The sequence below is a fragment of the Protobothrops mucrosquamatus genome, unplaced genomic scaffold (assembly GCF_001527695.2).
Source record: "Protobothrops mucrosquamatus isolate PMUCROS unplaced genomic scaffold, P.Mucros_1.0 scaffold7, whole genome shotgun sequence".
Classification (NCBI taxonomy): Eukaryota; Metazoa; Chordata; class Lepidosauria; order Squamata; family Viperidae; genus Protobothrops; species Protobothrops mucrosquamatus.
In genome coordinates this window covers 206,940-221,494 of record NW_015386394.1, presented here as the reverse complement: position 1 = coordinate 221,494, position 14,555 = coordinate 206,940, and the positions used below count along the sequence as shown (strand labels likewise).

Here is a 14,555-nt window from a genome sequence, read left to right as displayed (position 1 = left end):
TCAAATATTGCAATCATTTGGACCAAGATGGAAAATTTAGAAGGAAACAAAAGAAATCTGGTTATATTTGTAAAATATCCATACAACCATTCTTAATTAGCAAGAGGAAAATTATTAACTGAACAGAATTGAAACAATATGAAAACATCTGGTCCACATCTCTGCTTCAGGTTTCACTGCTGACTCCAAAAATGATGCAATGTATATGTTACTCTTTGTTTTTGAAAACTATGACAAAATAAAGAGAAAGATTAGGCATAATAAACCTTTCGTGTATCCTTATATTTCATTTTTCATTGTTGACAAAAATGTTATCTAGCTCTAAGATAATGGCCCAACAAGTTTTATTTTGTTCTAAACATTTTCCAATGTAATGTCTTCTTCACTGCAGCTTTGACCTCCTTGTTTCTTAAACTATAGATAATAGGGTTTAACATGGGTGTGATGACTGTATAGGAGAGGGAAAGAAACTTTTTTGTGTCTGGAGAGTACTTTGACTTAGGGTTGAAGTAGGTAGATGTAGCTGTGCCATAAAATAAGGTTACCACCAGAAGATGAGATGAACATGTTGAAAAGGCTTTCTGCCTCCCCTCTGCTGAGGGCATTTTCAAGATGGTAATAATGATGCAAATGTATGTGAATAATATAATGAGGAAAGGAAATACTATGAATATCATAGTAGCTGTGAGAGCCTCAATTTGAACCATGTATGTATCAGCACAAGCCAACTCCAGCAGTGGAGGACTATCACAAAAGAAATGATTAACTGTATTAGGCCCACAGTATTGCACACTAAAAACAAAGATGGCAGAGACAGTAGAGTTAGGGAAGCCTAAAAGCCATGAGGCCACAGCTAGGTGAAAACATACTTTTTTATTCATAATTTCTGGATAGCGTAATGGATTACAAATGGCAACATAGCGGTCATATGCCATTGCAGCAAGAAGGCAGCATTCAACTGTACCAAAGAAAAAAAAGAAATATAACTGGGTGAAGCAGCCCATATAGGAAATGGTTTTCTTCTGCAAAATAAGATCTGCTAGTATTTTTGGAACAATTACTGAACTGAAACAAATATCTATGGAAGAAAGATTTCGGAGGAAGAAGTACATGGGACTATGAAGCGCAGGGTCTACTGTTGTGACAAGTATAATGACGACATTTCCAGTCAGAGTTATTGTATAAACAAGAAGGAAAATGACAAAAAGGGGTATCTGAAGCTCGGGGTAACTGGAAAATCCCATAAGAATAAATTCCATAACATTTGTTTGATTACTTCCTATAAGTGATCTTTTCCATGCCTTTAACATCATTTGGAATGTGATTCTCTGACAAAGTTGATAAATTCTTCTACAAGATTTTTCTTTGTCCAATGAGTAGTCCTCTTTATGACCAGATAATATATAGGCAATTTTCTAAACAAACTTTGTTTTGAATCTCTTAAACTGATTCCTTTCTATAAAAAATGATATAAGAATGATCATTAATTAATTATAAACATGTACATTTTGGGGTGAATTTAGGAGAAATAATCACCTTTTTTACCATCCTTTTACAATAGTTGGGGAAGTCTTTCTGCTTTTTTATCAGGGAAAGAGTAAAATATTTTAGAGAAATTTTAGGGCAGCAGAAGTTTGGTTTTATGTTATGAATGACTAGCAATTATCAGTCAGGAAGTGGCAAAAATCATTAATGGATATAGTGCAATCTTTCCATAGCTTTCCATTACACATTATCTATTTTCATCTTTTGGAATACCCTTTCCCTAAGATGCTGTATATATATTGCTGTATATATATTGTTCAATATTGGATATTGAACTTAAATAACACCTGGGGGTGGATACAATTTTGCCACAGCTGATTTATACAAGAATAAATTGTTTTGGGGTGCCCTGGGGAATGAGTTTCAAGGCTGTCAATTAAAATGTTTAGGTGATCCTATTGAGTCACTTAAGTTTCTCACTGGGTTTTACAGGCTTTTTAATCTTCCTCTTTTTTTCTTTTTTGAAACTTGCTTGTTTGCCATTATAGCGTTCCAACTTCCTAATACAACAGACATCCCTAATTTAAGGGGAGCAAAGTTTTAAAAAATGTATTACAGAATAGCAAGACATTTTTATTTCCATGACAAATTATGAAGACTTCATATATGAATCGCAATATATTTGAGAGCGATTCTTTTAAAATATATCTGATTTATCAATTAATGAATCACTAAACCATCTTCCACAAGATATTTAACCTAAAATATGTAAGGAGTGAAAGAGTACAACAGCAGATAGTAAAATATATCAGTGGATGCAAGTAAAAAAATGTGCTATCAGTAAGTTTCCACTTCACAGCAATGGTTACCATCTTTGATTCTGAGGGCGATGGTTTGAAGGGGGTTGCTCACGATTTTGTTTTATTGTTTGATGTGATACTATTGCTACTCTTTGTCTGGTTTGGGTTCTTAACTGTTGTCATATTATCTCTTCCGTTCTTTATGTATGCTTCAATTATCTAGAGCTTTATATTAACAGTTTAAAATTAAGCAGGAAATGTTAAACATTTAATCAATATTCTTCTTTTAAGATGTACATGATGCATACAAGACTTGTGGTGGCACAGTGGAATGCAATATTGCAGGCTAATTCTGCCGATTGCCAGTAGTTCACAGGCTTTTATCCTTCCAAGGTTGGAAAAAGGAGAACCCAGATTGTTGAGGACAATATGGCTTTAGAGAGGACTGTAAAGCACTATGAAGTGGTATATACTGTAAGTCTGCTATTGCTATTGCTGTACAGAAGAGTCTTAAACTTTCCTCAAGTTTATTCAGTCTTACTTTATATTACAATGCATACACTATTACTCAACACCAAGTCAAACCAATATATGTTAACTTTTTTAAAATAAAAGGGACAGTTAAGCTCAATTTACATATACAGAAAAGGAAACTAAATTTTCATGCTTACCTGTAAGTACTGGTGGCTAAGAGTGAAATATTGTGGTGATTAATATTTTTTTATCTTAGTTCATTTAGTTCCTGTAAGGATTTATCTTACCGACTTATTCTTCCTAGAATAATTACACAATTAAGTTAATATGACACCAATTACTTTCTTTATAAGACAGTATAATATTTAATGTGATTTCCTATGTAAGTTATCCCTACTTTTTCATGATTATCTTCTCCATTATTTAAATGTGCTGATATTGCATATGGTGGTGGTAGTAGTGGTGGTGATGGAGGAGGAGGAGGAGAATAGTAATAATAATAATAATAATAATATTAAAATAGAAGGATAGATCCAAGTAAAATATTGGAGGATTTGAAAATCTTTCCCCACTATATAAAACAATAATGTATTTCTCATTACATCTGTTTTAATTTGCAAAAGACCAAACATGTATTGATTTCTTTTGCTCTAGGTTCAACTAGATAAGCTAAGGTAGAAAATAACTGGTCCATTCATCAACCAAATAATTGACAATCTCTATATAGCTCTCTCTTGCTCTGATTAACTAAATGGCCCAATTATTAGTAGTCCAGAAATATAAACATTTAAACTACCAATGATTGTTGCATTTCATGTAAAAATTGAATTCCTTGTTTTGAAAAGCCCATTACAAAAGCACCATACTGTTAGTGATGCAGATTGTTATTCTCCTTACGAGATTCACTGATAAGAAGGATTTCTCACAATTGTGTCATTGAAAGATTACCTCTTAAGAGTTACTTTTACCTTCTTATTTCTTACTCTTTTCTCCCTGTCATGGGTTTTTTAATTGTATCCAATTAGATTGACACAAACTAAAGGGAGGCACAAAAGCACTGTCCCTGGGACAATCTCCCTATAAAGATTAGAGAAAGATTCTATTTTGTAAAAATAAACATATAAAAGTGATATGTGAGTGCTTCCTATTCTAGTAATATCCCAATAAATTATATCTCTGGTAATTAATATTACAATATGCCATGACAATGTTTATACTAGATTCTATTCTATTCTATTCTATTCTATTCTATTCTATTCTATTCTATTCTATTCTATTCTATTCTATTCTATTCTATTAATAGAAATTCACTCAATTTCTATTATTTATCATTCTATTAGAATTACCTTTAAGCTATGTTCTATACATTACTAACATACTGTACCTCAATGTTTCCTTCTTTTTTAGACTGTTCTGTCTCAAATCTCCTGTCTCTGAAATTTCTACCAATGGCCAGCAAGTAGAGTCTTGTTGTGCTGTTATACTTCTTTCTCTCTCTTTTGGATGGTCAACTTCTTCTAAAGAAAAATGTTCTTCTTTTGTCAATCTACTCTGATTGCTGGTGGCTGCAGAGCTCCACAACACCTATTTTCTATGTTTGCCTCTACTTCTCTACTGACACGTGTGTCAAGGTTGCAGTATTATTGGTAACTCTGCAATGTTGACTCTAGGGAGAAGGTTCAATTGGGAATGAAAGAAAGCACACGTGTGCAATTTTGTTTACTCTTCCACTGTCCCATGGGGAAAAATTGCTAAAACAATACCTCTGGGTTTTAATTAGCATGTTGGAAGCAAATGATCAAGAATGTAATCAATAGAGTGAGTTAGAGATAGTGAAAACAAAAGAAGGCTTTGATTAATGCCTCAAAATTATTTCAGTATGCTGATGATACAACTCTCAGAAACTAAAAAGTTAGAGAATATCTGATTAAGAAAATTTAAAAAAAAGTGAGAATTTTGGTCTCTTTTTCTGAACATCAAAAAGTCAAGCTCATGACCACTGCAAGGAAGGGAAACACCAAAATAGAAATTGATAGTGAAGAGATAAAATGTATTGAAAAAATCATTTTCCTAGGATTGCAGATAGCTTAAAGTGGTGAATGCAGTGCAGAAATAAAATATTGGATTTCACTGGGTCACACAGCAATGAACATGAGCTGAATATAAAAAAGCAAGGACATCAGCATGGCAATCAAATGTAGTTTAGTATGCTCTATTATGTTCCCCATAGCTACCTATGATTGTGAAAGCTGGATCTTAAAAGAGCAAGACAGGAAGACTTTTGAAGCAGTTCCATTGGGATGTTTTTGATCACCCCCCCCCATAGCCCAGATTTGGTGCTGAAAGACTACTACTAAGGAATTTCAAACCTTGTAATGACCAGTGCCTCAATTTGAATGGCGATTATGTTGAAAAGTAATGTAATGTTGTAGTTTTCTAATGTGTATAATAAAAGGTCTGTATCTGCGAGTGTCTGTCATTGATAACCAAATGGAAATTTATTTCCAAATTGCCCTCGTATAATGTCCTTTTGGAATCCTAGTATGAAGAGTCTCCATTTTGTCTTTTTTATCTTATTGAAAAAATAAAAGCATTTCTTCCCATGCTGGCTCAGTGACATGAAGGATGTTGTTTATTGAAAATTAGAGGAAAATACATCTGGATTACAATTTTGGATTATTTTATTACCATGGATTTGAACTTTAATGCATTTGTTATATTTTATTCTACTGTTTTGACTGTTCTCTCTGTGCCCATGTGCAGGAGTTATATGCTGTTGGCTGAAGGCATGGCAACATTGAGATTAACCTTTAGAAATCATTATTATTTCCTCTCCTCTCTCCCCATTTTTCCTTTTGTCTTTCAATCCTTCTAGTGTTTTTTAATATACTATATAAAGACTTGAATTCTTACTGAATCAGCACCATGAGTTTCAAAAGATTTTAATTTCTAGTATATCCATTTTTCTGCTGAGTTAATGTGCAAATAATGATGGAAAGCAGGGAAGAGGTTGCCACCAAATCTTTTCCTGGCAGAGAAAAATTCTCTAGGGGAAAAAATGGTTAGTGGCAACATTTACCAAATAGGATCTCCCCAGAAGATGGGGAAGGGTAGGTACTGGGATGGGGGGAGGAATTCTAAAAGAGATTTAAGACTATCACATAGAGGCCAGAGAAACCAACTCGTATCATTTCATCTTTTATGTGGAAGGGTTTGATTCTTTGACCACAGTAAATGTATATACTGTAGTAAGATAACTTTATTTATTCACTCTATTCCACAAACTTTTACTCTCCCACAATCAAAGTGATTTTCAGTGACTCACAGTGTACAAATACACACACAAAATAAATATTCCAGATTAGATTACAGCCATTCACAAATCACAATAACAATAGCCACATAAACAAACAAGATGAGAACCTGAATGGGAATCTCTCTATTCCTAGTTCTGTAGTGTAAACACTGTATTAATTATCTTAACAGGGCAAACAAAAATATATCCTTGTATTTTAAAAAAAACTTGTTCCAAACTTTTAATATTTAAAAACAACATGAATTTGATCTTCAATTTTTCCTTCTCCCCCAAGGTTCTCTGAGGAAATGGAATGGCAAATTCAATATATTCAACTTTAAACAAAGGGATTTTTTCTCTACTTGTTCATTTCTTTATTTATTGGAATATATGCACATTCTAATTAAGCAGAACTCTGAAAAGCTTATATTCCATTTCTATTATAAAAGGGCTAAAATAAAAGAACAAGATAATAAAACAAAATTTAAAAAATGACAACCTCTAGGACAAAGACCTCTAGAATCCATTATTCCAAATTATCCATTACAGGTGTTTGCTCCTCTGAAGTACTTTAAGCCTGCTTATCTTCAACTAGAGTACACATAAATCCTTATTTAGATCTTCACACTAAACAACCAAGAGTCCAAGATCTCAATGGTATATATGTACATACATAGATGCACACAAATAACAAAACAAACAACTCTATCTATGGTGCGAAAATTGACTGGGGATTTTGTGCAGGCAATCTTTTTCTTGTTTTTGAAAGAATGTGCAAAAATTTCTTTTCCTTTTACATATTGCCCACAATAATTCTTGCTGTAAGATTACAATAGTGCTGCAATAAAATAAAGAATATGACTTCCAAAGAAGTTTGCATGGGATGGAATAAAGAAAACCAGAACATTTTAGCTGATCAACTTAGAAAAAGAAAGAAACTGACAATATCAGCAATAAAGAAAGGGACCAAATTTTTACATTCAAGATTGGAAATAACAGGAGAATTGACAGGGTTTTTAAGGATTGTCTTACAATTAAAAGAGTGGGTAAATTGACAATTTCACCATTATCTTCTCTTTCAAATACCTTCTATGTTTCTTGACCATAGTAAGAAAAATATAATTACTTGTGCAGATGTGTTTCACTCTGACTCCACAAATTTTTGACCCAGCAAGAATTATTCAGGGAAAGCTGATATAGTTACAAATTGCTGGAAGGATAAAATCTGATATCAAGAATGAGACAGATACACTAGGAAAAAAGGCAAGATTTAAATGCTTATGTAAAATCAATACCATCTGTTAGGACATGTATATAAATTCTAACTCACATATGATATGGAGATAGAAAAAAATTAAAAATGCATAATAAAACAGATGCAAAACTCTATACCAACTGTGATAGCACAATACAAAGAACCATGGACCAAATCCATAAAATTTCACTCTAAATGAATTTTGGTATAAAATGTTTTACATATGGCATACAATTCCATCAATAATTTCCAAGATAGACAAATCATATAGTAATAACTATTGGATATATCAAAAAAAAAGAGAAGGAACATATTTTCCATACATAATGGACATATAGAAATATTGGAAATATTGGAAGAATATATATACAGTACCATCTAAACAATCTTAGAAATGAAATCTGAGATGAAATCACAAGTGTTTTATTAGATATAAGCATCATGAGATTATATCTATAATAATAATAATAATAATAATAATAATAATAATAATAATAATAATAATAATAATAATAATAATAATAATAGTAATAATAATAATAGTAATGAAGTTGGAAGGGACCTAGGAGGTCATCTGGTCCAACCCCCTGCTCAGGCAGGAAACACTATACCATTTCAGACAAATGGTTGTCCAGTCTCTTCTTAAAAACTTCCAGTGTTGGAGCATTCACCACTTCTGGAGGCAGGTTGTTCCACTGGTTAATTGTTCTAACTGTCAGGAAGTTTCTTCTTAGTTCTAGGTTGCTTCTTTCCTTGATTAGTTTCCATCTGTTGCTTCTTGTCCTGCCTTCAGGCATGTGTGTGTGTGTGTGTGTGTGTGTGTGTATTTGTGTGTGTGTGTGTGTGTGTGTATCACAGCTGTGAGAATAAATATTGTTCAACATTAGAAGAAAAATACAGCTCTGAAAATATCTGATTGGGAAAGTAAATTTGGGGCGTATGCAGCAAAGGCAAAACTAGCAGCATATCACCCACAACAGTCATTTAAACAAATTCAGGCAAAAATATGCAAAAGGCAACACAAGGCAAATATAAGTACTTATAGTATGATTTCTAAGAGATTATAGAAACTATAAATACTAATAACAACTATTACAAATTGTTCAAAGTATAAAGAAGAGGGAAGTTAGAAATTAAATAGCCATCTATCATTTCTCTTTCCCTCCCTTTCTCTGTCACTCTCTCTCTCTCATTTTTTCATCCATTTCTCTTAACACCTTAGTATTAAGCATGAAATGCAAGATAAAAACTCTTTTATATTATAAAATAATTAATTTTGTAATTATCTATCGATGCAATATTCATCTTTAATTGCACAGTTCAAGCAATCTTATTTTTTGATATTTTAGAAATCAACATTGATATAATTTTTTCAGAAGGTTCATCTTACATAAAATACCATAGCTCTGACAAATTTCTAGTTTATATTGTATATGGTAAGTATCACTTTATTCAGCTAATACCTGTATCTGTAATGAAGTATTTGCATCTTATAATGAAATAAAACAACTATTAGGAGGAAAAAACCTACAGCAAAATATTGCATGCACTTGATCAATTCTGTGATTCAGATGAGGCTTTTTTCTCCTTCAAGGTTCTAAATTTAAAAAAAAAACATAGTAATTAAGAATCCTATTTAAAATACACTCACACACACACATACACACAAATAGGTACATGAAAATTGATTTAACTTGTCCTAAGGAAATTTAACTGATTTAACTTATCCTGAGAAAATTCAAATTCTTGAAGTTATGTTTCCAAAATTGTTTCTCTTGACTTTATTTAAAATATCTTCCTATAATAGAAGATTTTGTTAATCAGTTTTTCAAGTGCTGCTTTGATCTCCTTGTTTCTCAAACTGTAAATGAGTGGATTGGCTATTGGTGACACAACAGAATACAACAAAGATGCAAGGATTTCTGTGATGGATGATTCTGAGCTTTTCCTCAAGTATGTTAATATCCCAGTACTCATAAACAAGGAAAAAACAGCAAGGTGGGGAAAACATGTGGAGAAAGCTTTGTGCTTCCCTTGGGCAGAAGGGATTTTTTTGATAGTCAAAAAGATACGAACATAAGATGCAATAACTGAAGATGAGAAAATTATACCAAAAATAATGCCGCACATAAAAACTGCCATTTCATTGCCATACGTGTTAGCACAAACAAGTTTCAGAGTATGAGTGATTTCACAGAATATCTGATCTATGTTATTTGGCCCACAAAAGGGTAAGAAAATGATATTTAGAGTGTGCAATGTTGAATAAATAATGCTGCTCATCCAACAGACAGCTATCATACAGAAGCACTTTATTTTGCTCATTAGCAATTGATAATGGAGTGGATAGCATATGGCAATATAGCGGTCGTATGCCATGACAGCAAGAAGTGTGAATTCTACTACTGCAAATGTAAGTCCCAAAAAGATTTGAACCATACATCCAGAGAAAGAAATAGATCTGATCTGTGTTAAAGAGATATTCATGGATTTAGGAACTGTGATAGAGATGAAGCAAATATCAAGGATGGATAAGTTGGCTAGAAAAATGTACATAGGTTTGTGAAGCTGGCAGTCCAGTACTACAATGGTGATAAGGAGAAGGTTCTCAATCAAGGCTATCAAATAGATCAGTAGAAAGAATCCAAAAAGTAACATCTGCAGTTCATGAATATCAGAGAAATTCAGTAGTAGGAATTCCGTTACTCTGGTTGTGTTCAATGATTCTTTTCTCTGCATAGGAATAAAAAAAAAAAGATGAGAAAATGCATTAAAGATAAATGATGCCAAAAGTTGTTTCCAGAATTATTTTGTAAAGTTTCCAGTACTCTTGAAATAGAGATGAATGGTTGCTTACACTAGTAAGAAAGTAGCCACACAATTGCCCCTCAAGTAGATTGACAGATTTTGAATTCCTTTTGACTTCCTTGTACATGCTTTTGAACGTTATTTATCTCACTAGAAGAATATTTGGTGAAGATTCCCATCAAAGCATGGTTTTCTATTTTATGTACTCTAATCTTCTACAACAAGATAAATTTAGGAATATATCCAGGATTCTGAAACAGTGGACTGTTAGAATGTATACTATACTGGTTTCCACAGCTTCTACATCTTTGTAACTGAGTTCCATGTAGAAATTGAGCCAAATGTCTTCAGGGTAATATAACTTTGGAATAGTTGCTATGCTCTTGTCAGCACTTTATTGTCAGCTCAGTTTTTTAAAAATATCTGAGACATGGAATAAAAACAGAGCATTTAATCTGCTCTCAAACAATATTCTGAATATTCTATTTATTTAATTTAGGGATTTTGAGAAAAGCAACAAAACTGAACTTTTGCTTTTAAACATGGTGATGAAGGAGCATGTTAAGTCAGGTTGAGATGTTCTGAATTACTATGTTTTTCAAGATCAGCCATGACTGTTATGTGATATCATTTCTATGAGCAGAATCCAACAATTTTGCAGTCGAGGAAGAATTGCTGTTGGCATCTGCCTTATGGTATCATGGCTATTTGCAATATCAATACTGTTATACAATGCTATTTTTAGTGAAAATAACGATAATATAAGAAATAATGTGTTATAATAACATATAGCTGATGCTGAACCAGACCCAATTCTTCAAAATAATAGCATTCATCACTTGTTCAGTCTCTATGTCTCTCCTTTCACTTATAATTGCATTATTTTGCAAAGTACTTAATTTAGAATGGTACAAATTCATTACACTGAACATATATAATAGTTCTGCTGCTAATATGTTTTTCTTTTTCTCAGTCCTGTTAAATTAATTCTAATTCAGTCTCACATCAAATCTTTTCATTTCACTTATCTTGCCTTCATTATTGTATATTGTATTGCATGGGACAAGGGAAAAGAATGAATCATAATTTGTTTTTCCACTTCAGTTTTATAAAACAGTTGATTTGTGGTATTAAAGACTCCACAACCGTTATCCAGTTAAGCCTAATTCAATTTCATGTTGTATTAGTTTGGTTATACTGTATATCCTACAAATAGATTTAATCATAGAAATAACTTTTTATGTTCATTATTCATATATCTTTAAACTATAAAGGAAAGATGAAACTGATATTTAAATTGAGAATTAAAATAAGTTTAAGTACATATAATATATTTGAAATGTAAGCATTAAAATAACATTCAAAACACATACCTTTTCCATTTTTCTATAGAACAAGCTGCTATCATTTCAGAATAATCAGCTGTAGAAAATGAAGTAAAAGTACACAGTATAAAATTTGTTCAGCCTAGCTTTAGGAAAAAATCCTAAATTGTGTCTCCAATCCAAATTATCCTTATTAAATAGATTTAATAGTATATACTTTCTGCTAGAAGAAATTGTAATATGCACTCTCACTTTGCAGTGAGTAATAAATGTTTTGCTGGCATTATAATGTCCCAAGAGGACAATGACATTAAAATTTTCATATAATTGCTTATCCCTTTAGTATGCAGTAAAGTAACTAATCAATTAACTAAAACTCTGAATTATTTTCATGTTGTGTCTTCTTGACTTGCTATGCTGGCTCCTATCCACATAAATACATTGGGGATTAGATTTTCAGTTGGAATAGTGTAGCTAAGGACATTTCCGGTGCTTAGAAAGGATTGTCTAGTGCAGTGATGGTGAACCTTTAAGAGATTGAGTGCCCAAACCGCAACCCAAAACCCACTTATTTATCGCCGGGTGCTGAATGGGCATGGCCCACTGGGTGGGCATGGTTGTAGTGCTCAAGGGTGTGGCCAAGGTGGGCAAGGTCACCTCAATGTTGCTCATGGGGAGGGATGCTTGTGGGGGCCGGCAGGGCTGGGGGAGATCCAGGGGGCGGTGGACAGGAGGCTCGTCCTGCAGTGTGAAGCAAGGCGAGGCAGGCAGGGGTGCCATTGTCACAGGGCAAGGTGAGGCAGGGGCCAGGGCAGCTGCTGCCTGACACCATCGGACCCCCCACACAGATGCCAACAGTGTCCATCAGCAGGGGGCCCCACACACAGGGGGCCAACAGTGTCCATCAGCAGCCACAGCCTGCCGGCCCCTCGACTGGCGCAGTTCACCAGCAGTTCAGAGAAGCCGCCTCTGAACTGGATGGCTGGCCAACAGCTGAGGTGGCGATGCAGTAGGAAAAGGAGAGCATGCGAGGCCAGGAGGGATGGGACAGGGGGGAGGGAAACCAGCTGTGCTGGGATGTATCCGGCCATGTGGGACCTTGGTGAGTAAGTGGGCGGTTGATTGAAGAGGGACGGTTGCCATCTCTGGGGCATGGTGTGTGTGCCCACAGAGAAGGCTCTGAGTGCCACCTCTGGCACGCATGCCATAGGTTCGCCACCACTGGTCTATTGCAATAGAATATAGAAATTCTTGTATGATGCTTACTATTTATTGATTAGGGTGCAGAAATAATAGCAGGTGCCATCACTAAAAGTCTCAAATTATGATGATATGACCTTCAGGTAAACTAAACTAAAGAAATGTGGTGAATTAATTTGAAGCCAGAATATTTACATTAGCTATATTCAAGCTTTAACTGATTTGGTTCAATGTGGAGGCCTTCTATCTGTTTATGTTTCTTATATCCCATGTGCTACCCTTTTACAAAAACTGCCTTATTCTCCAAGGAGCTTTTTGAATTTGGTAAAGCACTTCAAAACAACAGCAAACAAAACCCCAACCATAACAAATGGTACACAGAAAATGGGCAAGAAGAAGATGAACTACAATATTTAACAGCACCAGAACAGTATTCAAGCAACATCCATTTGGGTGGATAATGAGTTTTTTCTTGGTTTTATTCCAGCTGAGTAAAAAGTCCCACTATCAATTTCCTTTCTCTTAATATAATAAAACATATTTTAGGGTAATAATTTATTTATTTTGTAATGAGGGGAATTGACCCATGGTGAGTTGGCTGCAATGAGTTAGTGGTGGCAAGTTGAACATGGCAAGTTGGCCATGGTAAGTTGTCCCATGGCAAGTTGGCTGCAGCAAATTGACCATGGCAAATTGAATATGGCAAGTTGGCCATGGTGAGTTGTTCCATGGTGAGTTGGCTGCAGCAAGTTGGCTGTGGCAAATTGAACATGGTGAGTTGTCCCATGGCATTGTGTACAGAAATATCTGCATAGAATATGAGCTAGATCTTCCAAGTCCAGATTAGAGATTTCACAGAATGTCATGGAAATTAAGAAGGCTTAGATAATGTGGGACTTCCAGGTCCAGATGGACAGATAGATACTGTCCAATCAACCAGACATCACAATGGTTGATAAGAAGCAGAAGACTGTGGTGACGTAATGGTGCCAAATAACAGAAACATCAGGAAAAAGGAGATTGAGAAACTGTATTCCAGGGCCTGAATGAGGTAATAAAAATTATATGGAAACTAAAGGCCAAAGTGGTTCTAGTGGTGGTAAGGGCATTTGAGACTATGACTCCTAAGCTAGCAGAGTAGCTTCAATAGATCCCAGGAACATCAGAGCCCTCTGTTCAAAAAACCGTGGTGCTAAGAACAGCAAAGATACTACACAGAACCCCCAAAACTCTCTGGACTCAGAAGAGGACCCAGAATTGAGGAAGACTACCCATAGGGGTATGAGAAGGTATTTTTAAAAAATATCCTAAAAAGTAAATAACATATACTGCTTCCATGAGCCAAATGAGACCCTTGATCTCTATAGCAAGAATCATTTCTGACAGATTTTATTTGAAAGTGGAAGCTTTTGTGAGTTCATGCATAGATGCTTCTCATGAAGTGATCTATGGATCACAAAATCCTATGCCTTTTAGTAAGATTTTTTTAGTTGAAAAAAGAAGCTACTGGACACTTTGTGATTCTGAACTACCACAGATAGATATATCTCTCCTTTCCTATATAGTCACAGGAGCTGAAGATTTGTTAATTTCAACTAGATTTGACATTAAGGGAATACAACAAGCAACTCTGTTCAGGTAGTATTGAATTACACACTGAATTGTTCCAGAGTTGCTTTTTCAAAATTAACTGGACTTCCTTTGTTTTTCCTTGAAGAAGTTTAGCTTCTCATCCAAGAAATTTCTTCAGTTCAAACTGAAGAAGCTTCTTGGATGATAAGCAAAATGTCTTCAAGGAAAAAGAAAGAAACTCCAGTTGCCTTTCAAAAAAGCACCTTTGGGACAACCATGACCTGGATGACTGAGAATCTCCATAGATGCACACCGAGTTCTATACTGGTCATGACCATGGC

General features: G+C 34.3%; 1 protein-coding gene across 1 annotated transcript; it reads right to left on the bottom strand.

Moving 5' to 3' along the window:
- Window positions 1–344: 344 nt before the first annotated feature.
- LOC107282325 (olfactory receptor 10A4-like) lies at window positions 345–1,280 on the bottom strand. The gene has a single exon (XM_029282990.1). The coding sequence runs from the start codon at window positions 1,257–1,259 to the stop codon at window positions 345–347; it is 915 nt and encodes a 304-aa protein (XP_029138823.1). The 5' UTR covers window positions 1,260–1,280.
- Between the last annotated feature and the right edge of the window lie 13,275 nt (window positions 1,281–14,555).

Coding starts and splice junctions, on each gene's coding strand:
- LOC107282325 (XM_029282990.1), bottom strand. CDS start 1,259: ATGGAATTTATTCTTATGGGATTTTCCAGTTACCCCGAGCTTCAGATA.